The sequence below is a fragment of the Gallus gallus genome, chromosome 3 (assembly GCF_016699485.2).
Source record: "Gallus gallus isolate bGalGal1 chromosome 3, bGalGal1.mat.broiler.GRCg7b, whole genome shotgun sequence".
In the NCBI taxonomy this organism is placed as follows: domain Eukaryota; kingdom Metazoa; phylum Chordata; class Aves; order Galliformes; family Phasianidae; genus Gallus; species Gallus gallus.
This window is the reverse complement of record NC_052534.1, coordinates 87146158-87165444: the sequence shown is the minus strand read 5'-3', so window position 1 is coordinate 87165444 and position 19287 is coordinate 87146158. Positions and strand designations below refer to the sequence as shown.

Genomic DNA, 19287 nt, shown 5'->3' with positions numbered 1-19287 from the left:
TTTGATCCAAAAGCTACTATAGATCATCAGCATTTGATTCTTAGCTGTTAAACTTCCACTCCATATTTAATCTGAATATATATGTTTGTATGTGTGTGGCAACACACTCCTATTTTAAGCCCTTCCCTCTTCTCTCTCTGCCTGCCCATCCCCCAGGTCTTAACAACAGCTATCTAACAAACTAAAAACATCTCACTTTTTACAGCCATCAATTAAGCTACTATAGTTTCTCTATCTTATAAAGAACATATTTTTTCTTGAATGTAGTAGTTACAGAATGCACTCAAGCATAAGGAAAACTTGTACATGTTGTTTGAGCATCCATGTGAGAAAAATGAAAATTTGAACCTTCATGAAAGGTGAAGAAAATTAATAATATTATTAAGATATACCACAGGGAGGTAATGCAGAAGAAAACGTTTGAGTATTCCTATTGACCATCGTGTTGGTGGGTTCCATGACAAGCCCATGGCTGGTAAGAGCACAGCATGCTACAGGAGAATATGACAGTTCCACTGGTAGCAGCAGCAGCACCAGGAGCAGGCTCAGTACCCACATGGTTTGGAACTGTGGGCAGCACCACAGGCAGCTCTATGAGAGGCCCAGAACTTCAGTTTGAGCAATGCGAACTCAGGTAAGCAAAGATGATATTTTCGCTTGTCAAGATTTTTGTCACCCCACAATTTTTAAACTATCTCACTTTTCACACTGTGAACTATCATGGAGGAGTGGAAGTGTGAGACACACAAATGGAACTCTTTTTTAACAGTGCTTCATCCCTGATCCTGGATCAACTCAGAAGATGCCCACCTGCATGGTTTAAAACCTGCCACGTTCACAGAATCATTAAGGTTGCAAGTGACCTATAAAATCATTTAGTCTGTCAACCCATCCCCACCATACCTACTAACCACGTCCCTCAGAGCCACATCTATATGTTTCTTAAACAGCTCCAGGGAGCGTGACTCCACCATCTCCCTGAGCAGCCTGTTCCAGCACCTGACCACTATCAGTGTCACCTGGGAGAAGACACTGAGCCCCACCTCGCCACAACCTCCTTTCACTTAGTTGTAAAGAGCAATAAGGTCTCCTCTGAGCCTCCCCCAGACTAAACAACCCCAGTTTCTTCAGCTGCTCCCCATAAGACTTGTGTTCCAGACCCCTCACAGCACCGCTGCCCTTCTCTGGAAACACTCCAGGGCCTTGTTGTCTTCCTTGTAGTGAGGGGCCCAAAACTGAACGCAGTACTTGAGGTATGGCCTCACCAGGGCTGAGTACAGGTGGATGATCACCTCTCTGATCTTGCTGGCAAGACTTCTGATACAGGCCAGGCTGCCATTGGTGTTCTTGGCCACCTGGGCACACTGCTGGCTCATACTCCGTCGGCTGTCTACCAACACCCCCGATCTTTTTTCTCTGTGCATCTTTCCAGTCACTCTGACCCAAGCCTGTAGCATTGCCTTGTCGTGACCACCGTGCCAGGACCCGGCATTTAGTCCTGTTGGAACTCATACAGTTGGCTTCATCTCATCGATCCAGCCTATCCAGAACCCTCTGTAGGGCCTTCGTACCCTCAAGCAGATGAAAAATACTGCACTACTGGCCAACACGGCGTGCGGACACTCGGACACCGGACGCAGGCAGGGTGCAGCGGTGCCCCAGGTGACTGCGGGGCGAGGCGGGGGTCCCCCACACGGCGGCGGCCGCGCCCCGTTCTCCCCCTGGCGGCGGCGGTGCCTCCCAAGCCGGCCCCAGACCACCCCTCCACCCCCCGCGGCGCGGGGCGGTACCTGCCCGGGGTGCGGAGGCGCGGTCGGCTCCCCGATCCACAGCTGCTCCTTGAGGAGGTGCTGATAGCTGAGGCAGTGCTTCAGCGCCGACGGCACCGTGCCCATGGCGGGGCGGCGGGCGGCCAGCCGCAAGGTCAGCGCAGCTTCCCGGCCCCGCTCTAGCCGCAGCCACTGGCTGCAGCCCGGTCCCGGCAGCGCCTGCGATTGGCGGAAGGCGGGAGCCCGCCGTGCCGGCACCCCCGCCGCCTACAGTTTGCTGCGGCAACCGCGCCTCGGCGGAACCGGCGGTGGCCGCCGCTGCCCAGCTCCTCACCTGCCCCTCCGCGCCGTCCCGAGAGCTGCGCAGCCCGGGCGCTGCCTGCCCGCGTCGGGCGGCGGCTTGGCCGGCTCCACAGCTGCCTGCCATTGCGGGAAGCCGTGCAGGGAACTCTGAGGGAACGCGGGGACAACAGCTCTACCGGGCGGGAGGCACGAACGTGGGACAGCCAACCGCTCTGCTGCAGGGCGACGGCAAGCACACACATCCTGGGGGAATGGAGCCCAGCCTGTGCTCTGCGTGCTTCTGCGGAGGGCTGGAGGGGAAGGACAGAGTGAGCCGGCCTGGTCGGGGACCCTGGGGCTGTGCCGATGATTCCAGATAAAAAAACCTTTTTATCCAGATAAAACCTTCCCCGGTTGGCAGTTCAGGTGGCAGCGCGTCTTTGACAAAAGTCTTCCTGTGCTTGTCAGCATGTCTGCTTTATAGTCGGGCTGTGGAAACTTAGAGCAAGCGGCACATTGCTCACATTTAACAGCTCTCTCAAAAGCAGCAGGTTATATTTTGTCATCTCCCTTCAGCACTCAGTGTCAGCCAATTTTCCAGGCTCCTCTCAAGTGAAATACCTTATGCTGTCTGGATAATTCCTTTTCTGGGGTATCAGCGAGTTCATAATTTCACTCACCTTTCCCTCGTTTTCTACAGAAGATTAGCAAGTTTACAGCCAAGTCCCTGCTTCAGCCCTCTGCTGATAGGCATGAGGCTCTCAAGGCAGTCACTTGTATTTCAGGCTTGCTCTTCTGTCTATTGAAACCCTGTAAAACAACGCTGGAACGTGTTTGAAGGGCTGGGAAATGTTTGTTTTCTGGGGATCGTGACAGCTCTTCAGAAATAAAACATTTAAAATATGGTTTTACAGTATGTTATGAAATGCCAGTCTTGGGCATCTCTGCAATTTCAAACCTGCCCACAGGAAAGTGCAGAGGTGATTCTCTGCTGGCTGAAATCTGAGGCAATTCATATGCTTTCTCTCTTCTACCATACAAGTATTTGTCTTCAAAATTCTTACATGTTCACAGCTCCAGATTCCCCAAATTACCCGCTACATGCTGACTCCGAGTCCTGCTACCTGTAGAACTGGGGATAAAATACAAGAAGGCTGATCATAAAACAAGCCTTATTCTTCTGTGTCCCTGTGACACGCTGTTGATTTCTGATATGGTGTATGTGAAGAGAAAAATACTCCATTGATGTAAATATTTTTTGTTTTGCACTATGTTTTCTTAGCGAATTGAAAATAGGCTGAAAAAAAACAATTATGTGAGAAAGGTAGAGTACGCCTCTGTATACAGTGTGCCTCTCCTGCCTTCTTGCCCTGTACTCTTCTCCAGTTACTCCAGTACTGAAGTCAAACCTTTAATCATTTTTCTTACATATATGTCTGAAATTAGTTTCATGATAAGACTCAGTATAAGCCTTTTTCTGTGTCACTGTTGTTAGAACCAGAAAAACGTGCCAGATTTGAGCACTGTATTTCTTGGGCCGGAAGATTCACGGCCCCCACACTAAGCCCTCTGTCAACATTTTGTAGCACAAATCTGCTTTAAGACTCAGAGTGCCACTGACTAAGGTGAAAAGGAACATTTTTAACTGAAATCCCCGTAGTGCTGAGCAGAGAAGGAAAACATAATGATGATACTTGAAAATATGATCCCAAATAAACAGGTTTCCATCGTTTGTTGGTTTGTTTTTTGTTTGTTTGTTTTCTTTTGCACCTCTCATTCTTCTGAAAACAGATGTATATTTTTTTCATTAGCAATTTAGCACTGAATTTTTCAACCGATGCTTCTAATTATATGTAAACAGCTGCCTTAAAATCAAGAGACATATTTGTACGAGCCCAGTATTCATCAGAAACTGGCTGGTTCTTAGGGTAATGATGATTTATCCACTGAAAAAGCACTGTGCTAAAAGCTTTAGAGCTACACCAAATTGCTATTCCTGGACAAGAGTCATACAAAGTAGAGGCAGCTCTGAGCGCACCATAGGCAGACCTAATCATACTGATGCTGTCATTTTGTTGCAGGGGTTAAAAAACTTACTTAACTTCACCCTACTGTATGAGTTAACTTGAAGGTTGTCGTGGTACCATATGCTGCTTAACCTTATCTAGCCTCAGTAGTAGTACCAGCATATTTACTGATTGAAGGTTCTGCAAAATCACGTGAAGAAGAATGGAGACTTCTGGCAGATCTTTCTGCTGCAGCACACAGGCCTCTTGTGGTCTGGGCCTTTATATGCCCTGTGCTGTTCCTTATTTTGATTCGGCATATTTTTTTTGTTGTTCAAAAATGGCATTTTGGAGGAATGTCAGTTTACAAGAACACATGGAAGGACTCAGATGTGTTTAGTGGTATATCAGAATAGTGAACAGAAATTGCACATGACTGGCTTTTGGCTCTCCATCTGCCTCGTAAAACTATTCATCATTTTGATACTCCTCTGAATCTATCATTGTCATTGGCTCACTGTATTCTGGTCAAAGGTTTTAAAACGTTTATTAAAAGGAATGCTTTTCACTAAAATAAATAATCTCATAGAATTCCTGCCACTGAGTGTACCAGATGGTAAGAACCAGCACATTTGGGTAAAATGCAGAGAAACTTCAGCTATTACCATGAGAGATATTTCTGTACTGCTTATTGTTTCCATGCAGTTACACAGGTAGTTGGCAGTCAGATCATTAGAAGTGGAAACACCGAACTGTTGGATTTCCTGCAGTGCGACACAAACCCTTGGCCAAGAGAGGCACAGTAAAAATAAGTCGATCATTTACAAGCATCTAAAATAAAATAGGAAAGTTGTTTAAAGAGTGATTTGATGACAGCGAGAAGGACAGAATCAGAAGCAAGGGAGCTATTCATACCGCTGATAATCATTAAGTGCCAAACTGGCAAGCAGCCAAGGTGCCTACTAGGCAGGGATCAAAGACACATATGGTGAGTCTCAAACAACAAATAAGCCATAGAATTCTGGCAAGCATTGCAGGAATAATATGCTCCAGCCTTGACAGAGAAGATGGGGGCTAAAGAAAAAACAACTGCGCTACCAATAGTGGATGATACCTTAGGGAAAGCAAAGCTTTCATCATTTCAGTTTTATTGGAGAAAAATGCAGATAACTTCTCACATATGGTAGGTCTGGTTGATCTAAATTGATGGGAAGTGTAACACAATGTTAAAAAAGATTCTTTACAGTTGTGGCAGTAAATCAGTGTTCCATTAGCAATGGCATCATTCAGAGACAGCATTCTTCAGAGAGGTAGTAATAGATTTACTTTGCCAAAGAAAGACTGCACCCCAGGTGATAGACACCTGGCATTTGAAACAGACATAATCAGGAAGAAAGTCCAAGTTGCATCTTGCCAGATGTTGGATCCTGTTCTTGTCTATTCTTTCCCTAATTCAATCAGAGAGCAGTGTTTTAGCCAACTAGATCACAGCGAAAAACACACAAAGAAAAAGAAAATTAATTCTAGTGCTACTAAGCAGTATTAAGTAAAAGATAAGGAAATTCTATGAGCTTAGAGCTCGTTTCATGAAAGTTATTCACTGATGCACAGACTCTTAAAAGAAAGGGATGTACCATCAGCTATGCTGTATATATAAAGGATACTGCCTTTTACCCTCTTGAGAATAGTACTCTGAACCTCTCAAGGGCCCTCTGAAGTGCCAGCACTGCACAGTTAAATGTAATCATTGCGAGGCTTATCACAGTCAACAAAGAATTGCAGCAGAAAGGGTTTATTTATGGCTTACATTTTCCATTTTCCATAAATGGTGAACAAATATGTCTCTTGTCTGACTCCATCTTTTAGATGGTAAGTTCTTCATCTTAGGGATCTGGCCTACTGCTCCGCTTTATCAGGAGAAACAGAGAGCTGATGCCTGAATGGATTTTAAAAGTGTTCCTATGATATTTAAGAAAACATTTCAGAGCACGTATTTTGCCTACCGTTACACAGACTATGTTTCCATCTCTGTTTTGCACATAAATGCAGCTGATATCTCTCTCTCCAGCCAGTCTTTTCTGCCAGTAATTACAGATGTTATTTCTTACATGGAGTATAAGGTGGAATAGGCAGAAACCTCTAATTTCCTTCCTCCCTTTATGTTATTGAGAGTCAGCAGAACAGCACTGATTGTCAGTGAGGCCAGTTTTCTTGCTCTTCCAGTAAGCACCTGCTTTACTTCACTTGGTACACAGAAACCCTAAATCATCCTTAAAAATTGTTTACTGAATAAGGAGGTGCTGGAATGACTTTTATGCTAGATTCATTTATTCTCAAGTGCTGAGCATTTATTGGAATTAAAGCAAAACACCACAAAATAATCACCTGGCAAGCAAACTCGCAGTGCTTTCTGAGAACAGTTTCTCAAAGAGGGAAAAAAAAAAAAAAAAAAAAAAAAAAAGACCTGGACCTTTTCTGTGTTCTCATAGGGAGCAATTCTCCTAACTTATTTTAAACATTTATTTTAAGACCAAATGAACCACGTTCTACTGTATGCATATGTATCTATTGTCAAGAGCCAGAAGTAACTACTCAGATATAGCTGCATTACCTACATATGCTTAAGTAAGACCCAATCCAGTTAACATGATTAAGTCCATTACACTGTCATTCCATTCAACTCAGTATTTGATTTCTACTTGCTTTGTGCAGACAGGGAAAGTCTCAAAGCAGTATTATTTGTGAACCTGCTGCTGGCTTCAGAGAAAGCCAGCACACAATCTGAAAGTGGACTGAAATTACAGCAGGCTGATGCATACGGAACTATCTTTGTCATATCTGTCTTATCTGTGATCTTGGTAAAAAGTGGATAGAGTCATTTTTTCATGTATAGCAAATTTGATTTAAATGATAATACCCGGAAATGACATGTGCAAGTTTATCATTTTATTTTCTGTCATCTTGCTGTTAGGGAAATGTGAAAATGAAATGTAATCTGAAAATAGGTATACATAATCTCATTGTATGTTGCATGAGATATGGTGTCAAACTTGATCTGCTAAAGGTGATACGGTAATAGCTTCGAGGCAGCTGGATAAAAGAGACAAATAGCCAGTGTATCCCTGCTGCAGACTGTCCGAGCTGAATGCAGTTTCTGCATTAAGGGCAAGGAAGAAGCTGGAGCATTTCTGGGAAGCCCAGATAGTCTAAGGAACTGGGTACGTAGGCAATGAAATCACAAGAGAAATAGAGACCAATGAGTTGCTAACTTGGTTGTTGGTAGTTTTATTACAAATCCTGAGATCCAATATACTAATTTCTAATAGGCAACTACTATATTTAAACTTTTCTAGGAAGTGACAATGAATGAGATACAACTCTGACAATTTTCTAATAAGGCACAAATATATGTAGACAATAAAAATTGGAAGTTAGATCTCAGTATTCTTTTTCATTTTCTTCTTGTAATTACTAAGCTGATGTGCAAAATAAAAGAGTTTGTGACCATACCAGGAATTACTATGTTTGAAAAATATTTTCTAGGTGTTGGCTATATAACTATTCTTAAAAAGGACTGTATTTGCTCATCTGCTATGTCCATGTCATGAAATTGTCCCAGAGGAACAGCAATGTTTAAATTCCATTAAGTAACCTATCTGTCACTAGAACTTTTCTATTTCTTCTCTGTCACCAACAGTACTCAACATAGGACAAAGAATAAATGCAGAAAAAGAAGTCTTCTACTGCAGTATAAACATGCCACCTAATTGGCCAACCAAGAAGTGAAAAAGGCAAAGGTATTACTTAACAAACATTATCCTCCTAACACAGATACAACAACCAGAGTTCAGTGTGGTAGCTATATAAAACTGAAATCACTGATTCCAAGAAGATTCATGTAGTACCCCCTCAAATAACAGATATCTGAGTTCTAAATGGCAGTTCCTTAAAAACACAATCGAGGATGGCAGCTAAGTGGATCAATAAAATTGTTTTCTGAACTATAACATCCAAAACAGTTATATTTACATGCTTCATTAAAAATATATTACAAAATCAGAGTAAGGAGAGTTATTATATGAACTTTTATTTTTTCCCCAGTTTTAGTCAGAACTGTGAGAACACATAAGAACTCAAACTGTAGGTAGTAAAGGTTGGAGATAAGCTGTGTCGTGACAAAGAATAAAGGTTTATACCTAGCCTGAAGGACATTTTTTTTCTTTAGAGTGCTTACAATACTTGCATTAAAATATATAGCAACTACCATCTACTGAATACATTTGTACACGTGTATACAAGGATTTATTTCAATATTATTTAATATTTTGATTTTTTTCAACTTTCTGTTAATTCTGAATTTACTAGGGTTCCAAAGCCTTTGTAACCTCTATAAAATTTCCAAGCATTCTTTAAAGATTTCTATTGCATTCTTAAGGTGTTGGTATGTACTCTTGTCCTATTAACTCCTCTTTAAACTGCTTTCTCTCCAACTAAAATAACAGTGTTGCAAAAGACAGAAATAATGCATCTTGTGTAATTTTCTGTTCCTTACAGCAAAATTTTGTAAAGAGCATGCTTGCCAAGGTGGTCTCCTTGTGTTTAATAAGGTATATTTCAATTTACTTTGTATCATTTTGACTAAACAGTGTATAATTAAAATGAATATTCAACTGAATGCAGTTGTTAAACTATCAACATAGCAAAAAACTTTTGGACAAAATACTACTAAGTAATGAAAAGTAAGTTGAAATAGTGTGTAATGGGGAAAAAAAAACAAGTATCACATGCACCATAAGACAAAGTAATCTGAGATCCTCAAGTAAATGTGTGTGTCATTTATTTATTCCATTTCTGTTTGTATTTAACTTCAGAGTTGGACTGCAGTTTTCAGCTGTGTTCTGTGATATAAAATCCTCTTTGGTAGCATGCATAAGTTAGGACAAAAGGTTGTATTTTTTGGCTTCAATAGCAAAGACTGAATCAAGCAAACGAATGCTGTAACTCTAGAGGAAGGGATTGCATAGGAAATACTGGAATTGTATTTATACTCAGAGATTCCCTTTACAGTGTAATAGTATCAAAAACAGGTTAAAATAAAACACTTGTAAAAACTGTTGTTATTTTATATCCACTTTTTCACTTCATCATAATATAAGACAAGATCACCTAAAAATTCATGTACTCTACTTCATATTACAGTTGCTATAATAAACACTTTCTTGGGTCCAAAGCATCTGAAATGAAAACATAACTAAGCTTCACCTGCAGAAAAAAAAATAAAAATGAAAAACAGTCAACCTTCAAATGGAAATATTGATGCTATGTTGTAAAAAAGAACGTTCTTTTTCATAGGAATGTCATTCACAATATCAGCTATTCCACTCTACCTTTAATTGGTTTCTCTCCCCCGTTTAAAGGACAATTTGCCTCCAAAGCAGAAGGTGTTTATATACCAATAGCAAGAAGGGTTTTGTTTCAAATAGAAGGTCGAGGGGTTAGTAGCAACACAAAAATGAGCCTCCTTAGAAAATCAGCAGTTTTCTAATCTTTCTAATTGCAAAAAATAGTTTTAAAATGTGACAGTGTGCTCCTCGTGTACTGATTCGGGCTGGAATGGCATTAATTTTCTTCAGTGTAGCTCATATGGTGCTGTGTTTTTGGTTTGTGATCAAAACAGTATTGGTAACACACCCGTGTTTTATCTGTTCCTGAACAGCATATGGTGTCATGCACAGTAATAAAAGCTGGGTGAAGGAAGGGGGAAGGTGGGGACTTTTGGAGTGGTGGCATTTACCTTCCCATGTAACCATTACACGTAATGAGCCTTGAACATCTGCCTGCCGATGAGAAGTAGCAAATGAATTCCTTGTTTTGCTTTGCTTGTATGTGTGGCTTTTGCTTTACCTATTAAACTGACTTTATCTCAAACCCTAATTTTTCTTCATTTTCCTATTACCATTCTCTCCCCATCTCACAGAGGGAGCAAGCAAGTGGCTGTGTGGTGCTCAGCTGCCTGCTGGGGTTAACAGATACAGATCTGCATGTGACTGCGGAGAATTAAAATAGGTATGAACAGTATTAGTCAAACCTCCTACTTCAGGCTTTTAAATAAGGCACTGCAGCATTTATGAGCCTTTAGAGAGATGCAGACTGCCTATTAGCTGCATATTTCTGCAGAGCCAGTGCAGAGGGGTAGGTGTCCGCATCACTCGCAGGGAGTTTTTTGGAGCAGCCAAGATTTAGGCTTGCTTCTGCTGTGCAATGAAGGAAGCTTAGGTGTCTCTTGTAGACAGTGCGATATGCTCATATCGTGAACAAGTAGCCACCAAGGTTTGGCCAGTAGAAAACCTCAAGCACAGAAGAACAGCCATGAAGTTTCTGGCTCAGGATTTGAGAAGCCTTGAGAGTACTGAACCCACACTTCCCATTTCCTAGGAGAGAATCCTAAATGCCAAACCAAATGTTGACACTGGATCACTGCACAGCCAGGAATTTGAGTAATAAGGAATTAAAAACAATGCACAGAGTATTTCTGTAGTTATACATTAGTGTTAGAATTCTGACTTTTCTTTGACCTTTAAGTATTGCTGGTTCTAAGGCTGAGAGATTCTTAAAGATCTATAGCTTCCCTTGAGGAGAACAGGTAAATAGACTTTTAGACTTTTGGACTTGAAGCTATTATTTATCGGTTTTGTAAAAAGCTTTTTTGTCTCCTGCCCATACAGGACTTCCATTGAAATTTTTGAGGTGTTTCATACCATGTTAAGGAACAATTCGACCCAATGCTTTCGTTATTATAAAGCAGATTTATAACTCAGAGCTCAAGGAGAGAGCTATCAAAAATGTTCATATGGCAATGTTAATGGAGGTGTTTGAGTTCTTATGCTTCTCTTTCAGTGGGCTGTTTGAGGGACAAGAATGAAGGTAGGCATGGAGCTCCAGAAGGCCTAACAGACAGCAGAGGCAGCCCCATAACCACAGAAGCAGGAGCTCTGCTCCAATGCATCACGGCCAGGAGTGGAAGGTTTAATTTCTTTTGCAGTTGGTCCCGCTGGAAGTGCCAGAGCGGCTCTTCCAGCCTCATTAGCATCCATTTCCTGCCCATGGCCATACTGTTGTCACCACATAGTTTCTTGAGACAATGAACTTGTGTTCCCATTGTAAACACAGTGGTGTTTACTCATGGTAAATTGGTGCCTGAAATAGCAACCACTGAGTTTAAGTTGCCAAAGCTTTTCCATTACAAAAGTGTGTCAAGCTTTTTCTGAAAGACAGATATCTCCATGTCTTGTAGAAAAGCTTTGGAGTTTAGCAGCAGTACAGCCTGGAGTCAGGAATATGCACACTGTTGTCCAGGTGAATATCGGTCTAATTTCCAAACTGTTAATGTAGTTTCTTGGCTGTGTTTTTCTTCTTTACGTTTTCTAGGGGCCAACAGCTAATATACTGGTTGAGCAGATTGTGCTCTTGCATGTTGCTCCAGCATGGGAAACAATGCTGAACCTACATCTGGAGCCCACACAACACAATTCCTGCCATTGTTCCACAACAAACATAATAAGACACTAAAGAAGATTTCTGGAACGAACTTGAAACTTCATTCTTTGGAGTTTCAGACAATCTCTAAGTATTAGGGTTTAGGATGAGATCTCCTTAATAGAGAAATAATCCAACATCTGCCTACTGTAAGGATTTTTTTCACCTTTGTCTAAAACATCTGGTGCTGGCTGCCATCACTGACAGGATGCTGTGCTTCATAGATTAAATGTCTGATACTTATGTTTTTTACAGTAAGGACAGAAAGGTCACAGAATGCTAATTCACAGAATGCTAGCTCTAGAGGTGTTCTATTGTACCTATGGACTATTTTCTTTTTACTGAAACAATGATTTCCAGCAAGAGATAACACATAAGATATTAATTATGAACATATGAAAATAAAACAATACTTCCGTGTTTCTCTTGAGCTTGACTGTATCTAGGCATTAAAAAAAAAATAAAAAATAAAAACAACCCAGAAAACCATGGTACCTACCCCAGTTTATCAAAATGCCAAAAGAGAGAGCAGAAATATGGGAAGGGAAAGGTAATCAGAAAATAAGCGGGCTTAAAAGCCTTTCACTGACAAAGATACAAAATATAAACTATTTTAGACACAAACACTTAGGAATAAACCAAAGAGTATAGAATCTCTTGCTGTTTTCTGTTTATCTGTGTCATGACTAAACTTTATGAATGAGCACGTTAACTAAAGAGGGGCAGATGCATTGCTGAAGACCTCATAAGAAATACAAGAAATTATCTGTTTTTTGTTGTTAGATCTCTGAGCAAATCATTGCTATGACATTTAAACAGTGATATGCTAGGAAGATAATAAGATGGGCTCTTCTTAAATGGAAGGAGTTGAAAGTCAAGCCCTAAGAGAAGAGACCATAGGTGGAGCTCCCAAAGTGCAAGGCAGAGTTTTAACCAGAAAGGAACAAGTTTTAACACTGATGAAGACTCCGCTCAGAAGAGAGTTATAAGGAAAAGACAAAAGAGCTGAAGTGTTGTTTCTGAAGGAAGATATGAAGCAATTTTTATTAATCCTCTAGTCTACCCAGACAGATTTGGGATCTTCATATATATTCATAAATGGTCTGTTAAGCATGGTAATTATTGTATTATATTGTATTACTGTATTATTGTATTCAAAATGTGGGTTATCCGAAATGTCCTGACTCAAATTATTATGCAGCTAGTTCTATATACAGACAGAGAATACGAGAATTAATTAAAACATTAGAAGAACATTTCATTTTTACTGCCAATTGGCCTTATCAGCCTTCAAATATAACACTAATGGTCTGTGCTTTTCATGAGACAGAGCAATATTGAACGCCGTCAACAATTAGTGAGGTGGACATCATAAAAATAAGTGGCCTATTATCTTAGATATTGCATAAGCAATTCTAAGAAAAATGGAAACTTAGAAAAGAAGGTATCTAAGAAGTATCTTTATGAAAAACATTAATATATCTTGCTTTATAATACTGTGTAGCTAGAGAAAAAGGGGAGGGGGTATAATTGAAAACATATTTTCTGAGGAATGATATCTGAAAACAGTGATTCAGCTTTTAAAAACAAACTGCAAATTATATTCCCATCCCATTAAGAAAGCAAATGATTCCTTTGATTCTTAACACATGTCACCATGACAAATCAGAAAAAGGAGGACTTTTTAACCAAGGTTAAAATTGAGTATGTCACATTTTTCCCTTATAGCATAAAAGCAAGAATGAATTTCATGGCAAGCGAAACATTTCAAACTGATAGGAATATTTTTATTTCAATACATAGTTAGGCAATTCTTAACTAGTAGGGATTATTTGCATATGACATCATGAAATCTAAGAGCTTAGCAGAATTCTAAGAAGTACTAGTGACTGCGTGCATGAAAAGACAGCTGAAAACAAAAGGCTGGAAAATACACCAAGTGTTTACCCACTGGACACTTGGAAGAATTAGAGAGTTTTCCTTAGAAGCAGATTTAATTTTTGGTCACTACCCAATTTTTGATAATTGCCGATGGACTGCAGCTCCTGAGACAGATTACTTATTAGCTAGGCCTCAGACATGATGTGGTTGTATCTGTCTGTACATAAAGAGGTATCTTAATACATATGATGTGAACAAAAAATATCATGTGTACCAGTATGCAGTGCTGTGTTTTTGATAAGAATATTAATCAGGTTGTAATTTCAAAGTAAGGCTTGTTTGCTCCCTTTTATATTGCCATAGCTGAATCCTTCCATGTCTACCACCACAAAAGATAAGGCTGAATACAATAGCTGGACAGTAAGCATGACAACTTGAACAACACTTATTCGGCTGTGATTTCACAATAGGTGATGTCACCTAGCAACAGACATACAAGGGCATGAGCAATGATGTCAGAAAACAATAAAGTTGATGGATATGAGGTTATGATGAAATCAGCTTTCTCCTAAAGGGCTGCCCAGCAGTAACTACATAAAGAATATGTAGGCAGCAGGGGAACACTGACTTCATACAAGATATGACCCAAGACTTTGATAGCAATTCATCTTTTATTGAGTGCTGTGGATAAATAAGCAGAACATCCTACTGCTAGTGCAGTTAGTGAAGCTCTGCTGAAGGAAGAGAGCTGGCTAACAGCTGATCACTGGCCTGGCTTTCCTTCTTAGCCATTACTGGTACACTGGTCTGTACAGAGATATACCATCAAAGTCTGTTGTCATGACATTTGCTGCCAAAACACAATTTCAGCATAGAAGGAGTCTTCTTGGCCTCAAAAGCAGAATTGGGATTTTCCTCATGGGAGAAAAAGCACTTTATTTTCCTCACACAATAAGAAATCCTAAAGTCCCATGTAATTTCATAGTATTTGGCCTTTCTGCAGGTGTTGTGTGTAGGATCTGGAGGAAGACAAGTGGCCAGATGTTCACTTCTGCTTGTAACCTGGCCTACCTCAGTATGTCCCCACTGATATAACAGATTCAAAGCTCACCTTTCTATGATTCCCCTACACTATCATCCTTACATTCTCACTCATCTTAAAGCCAGTCATAGCAGTAAGCAAAAAAACTTCCTATATGAACCTCCTGCCACAAAAGATTCAAATATATCTTAGCACTGCGCTGCTGTGGCCGCGATCTAAGGATATGCACTAGTCTTTAGGTAGAGGCTGTATTTTTAGGGAGATTAATCACTATATTTGGGAAGGAAAAAAACAAGATTCTTTGGGCACATTAATCCTGCATAAGTACTTCAATTTTTTTTTATTTTATTTATTTATTTTTTTCAACAGGGACAAAGCAAAGTAACTAGTTGAGAGATGCGGTGTTTTTATGAGTTAAGGACAAATCAGGGTTATGAATATTGTTCTACAACAGTGCCATTTCTTCGGAGAAGGATTTCCAGAGTGGAATGAAAAGTTCCACGCTAGGAAAAGAAAAATCTGTTTTGTCTAGTCTTACCACATTATCTGGTAAGACAAACACAAAACTTGGTTCCTCTGGAATATGATCCTGTAGATTTCCATGTGTTCCTGTTAATTTAATGCCTTGTATGTACTTTTACAGCTGGATTCATGAGCTGAAGCTGTTAAATTTAATTTCTAGCAAGTTAAATAGCTTATGGTCTAGTTTTATTATTCATATTTCTGAACCTTAAGCAATAAGAAATTGCCTGTAGGGATGTGTTAAACCAACACATGACTAATCCTCCTCATGAGAGCATGAGTAAAGGAGGGGCCATGTATCCACAGCTGATCCCCAATGACTTTATCTCATTATTCTTGCAGACAAAATAGTATCATTTTAAAATTAGTGTAATAATAGAGAATAAAGCTTGATGACTAACCTGATGAATCGTTTAAAAAATTTAATAAAGCAAAAAAGACTGAAAGATAAAGTGGGCTAGAACGAGTCTTCTTGGTATCATTCTTCCCATCTGACAGATTCACCTGCTGTGAAAGGAGATAAAGGACACTTCCCACTGAGATGTAAACTTTTTAGACCCTGATCTGCAAGTCGACGAATGTGGAAATCAGTCTGAGGTGAGCCTTGCTCTCCTACAGGAATCCATTTTAAATTACTGTGGAATTTTGCAGACACATACTGTTTTGGATACCTATATTAATCTTAATGATAAAGTATGTTTTCTCAAGTAAAAGGCTAGTCTTTCTTTAAAGCAAGCATTCTTTCTCACATTTTAACACCACTTATGTATTCCTCATCAAAATACCTTTTATGCATATTTTCCTTGTGAAAAAATGACTGGCAGACTACAGTTATGTTGTTACTTGATGTGTGATTTATGCTCCAAATTACAACTGCCTCCAATTTGATACACTTCTTTAAGGCAAAAACCTCCTTAGGTACCAAACCTCCCTCATGTTGGGAGAGTCCTTGAGAGACTTGCCACACAGGTTGGAGGGATTTCAGCACATTTGGCAGCCCTTGCGCAGGAGAGGCTCTGATCAGTGATAACAGTGGTACCACAGATCAGAAGAAACAGTGTAACAGGGTGGCTGCTTAGCATATGTCTGCAATATATTTGCTTTTACCAAGGTGCAGCCGGTTCTGCAGCATTGTAAACTGGCCCCTTACTGTGAGGCAAAAGCAACAAATCTGAAAACAGCAAACTACCATAGCATGTGAACAGCATAAAATTGATACCAAGGCTGAAAAGTGAATGTTTAATGTTAGCTTAATAAAATGCAACTGTACAACTGTGCTGCTCCAAGACTGTTTTGTGAGGTGCTGAGCACTCCCAACTTATGACACATAATATTTTTAAATGTGGAGCTGTACAGGGCAAAAAGAAAGGCATTTAATTATGTCATCAGTTCTGATTACTCAAAATAACTGTGCTTGAGTGAACACCCCCAATATCCTATTTGCCAGCTTTATATAAAAGCTATTGAAGTAAAGAGTTAAACGCCCTCAACACCAGCAATGTCTGACTGTTATGATCATTTCCTTCTGTAGAACAGTATTTTGTTAACTAAAAATGCATTAACTACATTGTTTAACAATTTTAGAAGCCTAAATAAAGGTAGCAGGTCCTACATGTTATGGATACATATTATTCCAATTGGATTTCATAACACATGACTTAGGGGATGATATTTAGTGTATGCTAAGTTGGAAGAAGTTGTCTGTTCTCTGTATGTGTGAAAATTTGCTAGATTAGTATTTCCAATAATACATTTTCTAAGTAGAAAATTTGCATAAACACATTCACAAACACACATTGTAGTGTACCTTTTATTGTTAATACTGAGACATAAACTTGCATAACATACATGTATATTTCTACCAGAATTTAAATATTGGCATATGGATACCTAAACTACAAACAGGGTACTTGTTTGCTGGTGAACAAAACACTGGACAACCACTGAATCCTCCTTTATAAATATTTGCCAAGAACAGTCTCCCTTCTCAATTAGTCCATCTGGGGAGAGATTCAGGTTCATAACATGGCTGTCTGATTCACTTTAGTGAATGAGATGCTTGTATGGAGCTAACGGATTTGAAATGCAATGTATGATACGTGGTTTGTATGTGCATGGCAGATGAATGGAACTGCAAACCATTCCCATCTAGAATGGCTGTCTGCTGTAACTGCCGAAAAAGTAGCACTGGTTTAAGGTTGACATAAGGATAAGCAGCTCAACACCTTCTGAATTTTAAGCTCTGCCTCAAACTCTGTCACAAGAGCTTTTATTTATTTATTTATTTATTTATTTTTCTATTGAGCAAAACAGAAACAAAAGAGAGGGCGTCCACATATATCACCCCATCTTACTTGCTCGGATATGTATTTTGCATCATGCTGCAAGGTGAAACAACTTTTCTGCATTTCATCTCATGTTGTCCACAGGACAGTGAGGAGTGTCACAATAGATAAGCTTGTAAAGACTTCATCTTCTTATTCTGGGAGTCACCCTCAATGTTTTTATTTACTCAACAATTCACAATGTTGTTCTTTTGCAATGATATTTTCTGGGCCTGAAGCCTCCCATATTGCTCCAGTGAGAACTGCTGGCTTTTGGCTGGGTCAGAAGAAACAAAAGGAAGTCTTCCAAATATAAACAGACAAACCACAGAATCATTAAATCTGTATTTTTCTAATTTTTTCCTCTGTTACTTGTATTTTGGAAGGGTATTTTATTTTATTATTTTCACAACAAAGTAAAACTAAAATACTGAATCTACCCATAACTTCAGAAACCTGAATTGGAATTACAGCATACACAGCAGTAGGCAGTTCAGAAAACTGGCCTTTTAAAACATTTCAGAATGGTTGGAAATATCATCTGCCAAAAGCACATGGAACACCTCTTAAATAGACGCAGAACAGTATGCTACAAAGGACACTGAATTCAAGTGCCCTTTAAAACAGTTATCCAGCTTTACACACAAGCTGAAGTGAAAGCCAAAAGACATTCATGAGAGTGAAACACCACAGCTTGGACTTCCTCACACTGTGTGCTAAAGAAAAAGCTGGATTGTAAAAAGTCATGAACTGAGCTTCCATTGACCTTTGCTCTGCCTTCTTAACTCTGAAGAGTGCAGTGCTTCAGGACTGTAGATAACCATAATCATGCTTCAAGAAGAGATATTCCAGATTCAGGATACCTGCTAATGTACTCACAAGTAGCAGGGGGAAAAATCCTCAAAGGTAACATTTCTACTGGATAATAAACCACAACAAAGTGGTTTAGGAATAACACTTCTTTCTGACAACAGAAATTTAAACTTTTTTTTCCCCTCCAAACAGTAGTTAGTTGCTTTATTTGGTGGGTGTTCTGCTGTGTTGGCTTCACTGAAAAATTACAGGAGCCTCAAAGTTGGAAAATCATCTTCATTTTGGCAGACCAGGATCTTTACTGTAGGTTAAGAACACAACCTTGACAGCAGTCTTATAATTTTCCAGAACTCATTTTGGAAGGAAAGGGAATAACACGCTCCATTTCTAACCCCTTCTACTGTACCTTCCTTCTTTGCCCTTTTCCAGCCTCCAGTAGTAAGAAATTTGGGTACAGCCTATTCAAGCTCTACACACTGTAATTCCTGTTGGCTCATCACAGCAGAAGTTTTGATGATCTCAAGTGAGCTACCTAAGCACTGTTTTGAAGTGTCTTCTGTCATAACTGAAGAATAACAAAAAAAAGAAGAAGAAAATAATTAGATCCTTTTTTTTTTAGCTTAATTGTTGATACCAGCTTACAAAAGAGATTTGTGCAAGATGAAGCCTCACATATACACATATGTATAAATGTATATACACATGCACATGTGAAAGACTGCAACTTAAACATATCCAAACATATCCAACTCATGGGGTTGCTGCAAATAAAAAGGCAATAGTCTAGTGGCTTTTTTTTTGATAAAAATCAAAATCTCTTGCCTTTTCCAACACCTGTCTTTGGCTAGGCCTGACAGTCCATTTCCAGCTGCTGAGATCTGCACTTTGCCCACATCAATGTAAGTTCTCACAGAGTACAAGTGAGAAAGATGTGCTAGCAGTATGCCAGCTTTTCTGCTGATGGAAGGCAGTAAGTAAGGGTAGCCAGGAAAATTATAGAGCCAGAGAGAACTTTCTTGCCTTCTTCAGATAATAAACACAAGAATAAGGGAAGGAAATGCTTCTCAGGAGAGTCACAGACAGTTTTGCTCTTTCCTAAAGAGCAAAATGAA

At 39.7% G+C, this 19287-nt stretch overlaps 1 protein-coding gene across 3 annotated transcripts in view; it reads right to left on the bottom strand.

The window, feature by feature from the left end:
• The window catches only part of HMGCLL1 (3-hydroxymethyl-3-methylglutaryl-CoA lyase like 1), a 72186-nt gene extending 69897 nt beyond the window's left edge, over window positions 1–2289 (bottom strand). For 2 of the 3 annotated variants that reach the window (XM_015284899.4, XM_040697951.2), the window contains exon 1: window positions 1791–1960. In XM_015284899.4, coding sequence (XP_015140385.1) covers window positions 1791–1895 — 105 coding nt within the window. In that variant the 5' untranslated portion in view covers window positions 1896–1960. Of the gene's footprint in view, window positions 1–1790; window positions 1961–2103 lie in introns of those variants that run through there. The other variant, XM_015284900.4, reaches the window with a different exon arrangement.
• Between the last annotated feature and the right edge of the window lie 16998 nt (window positions 2290–19287).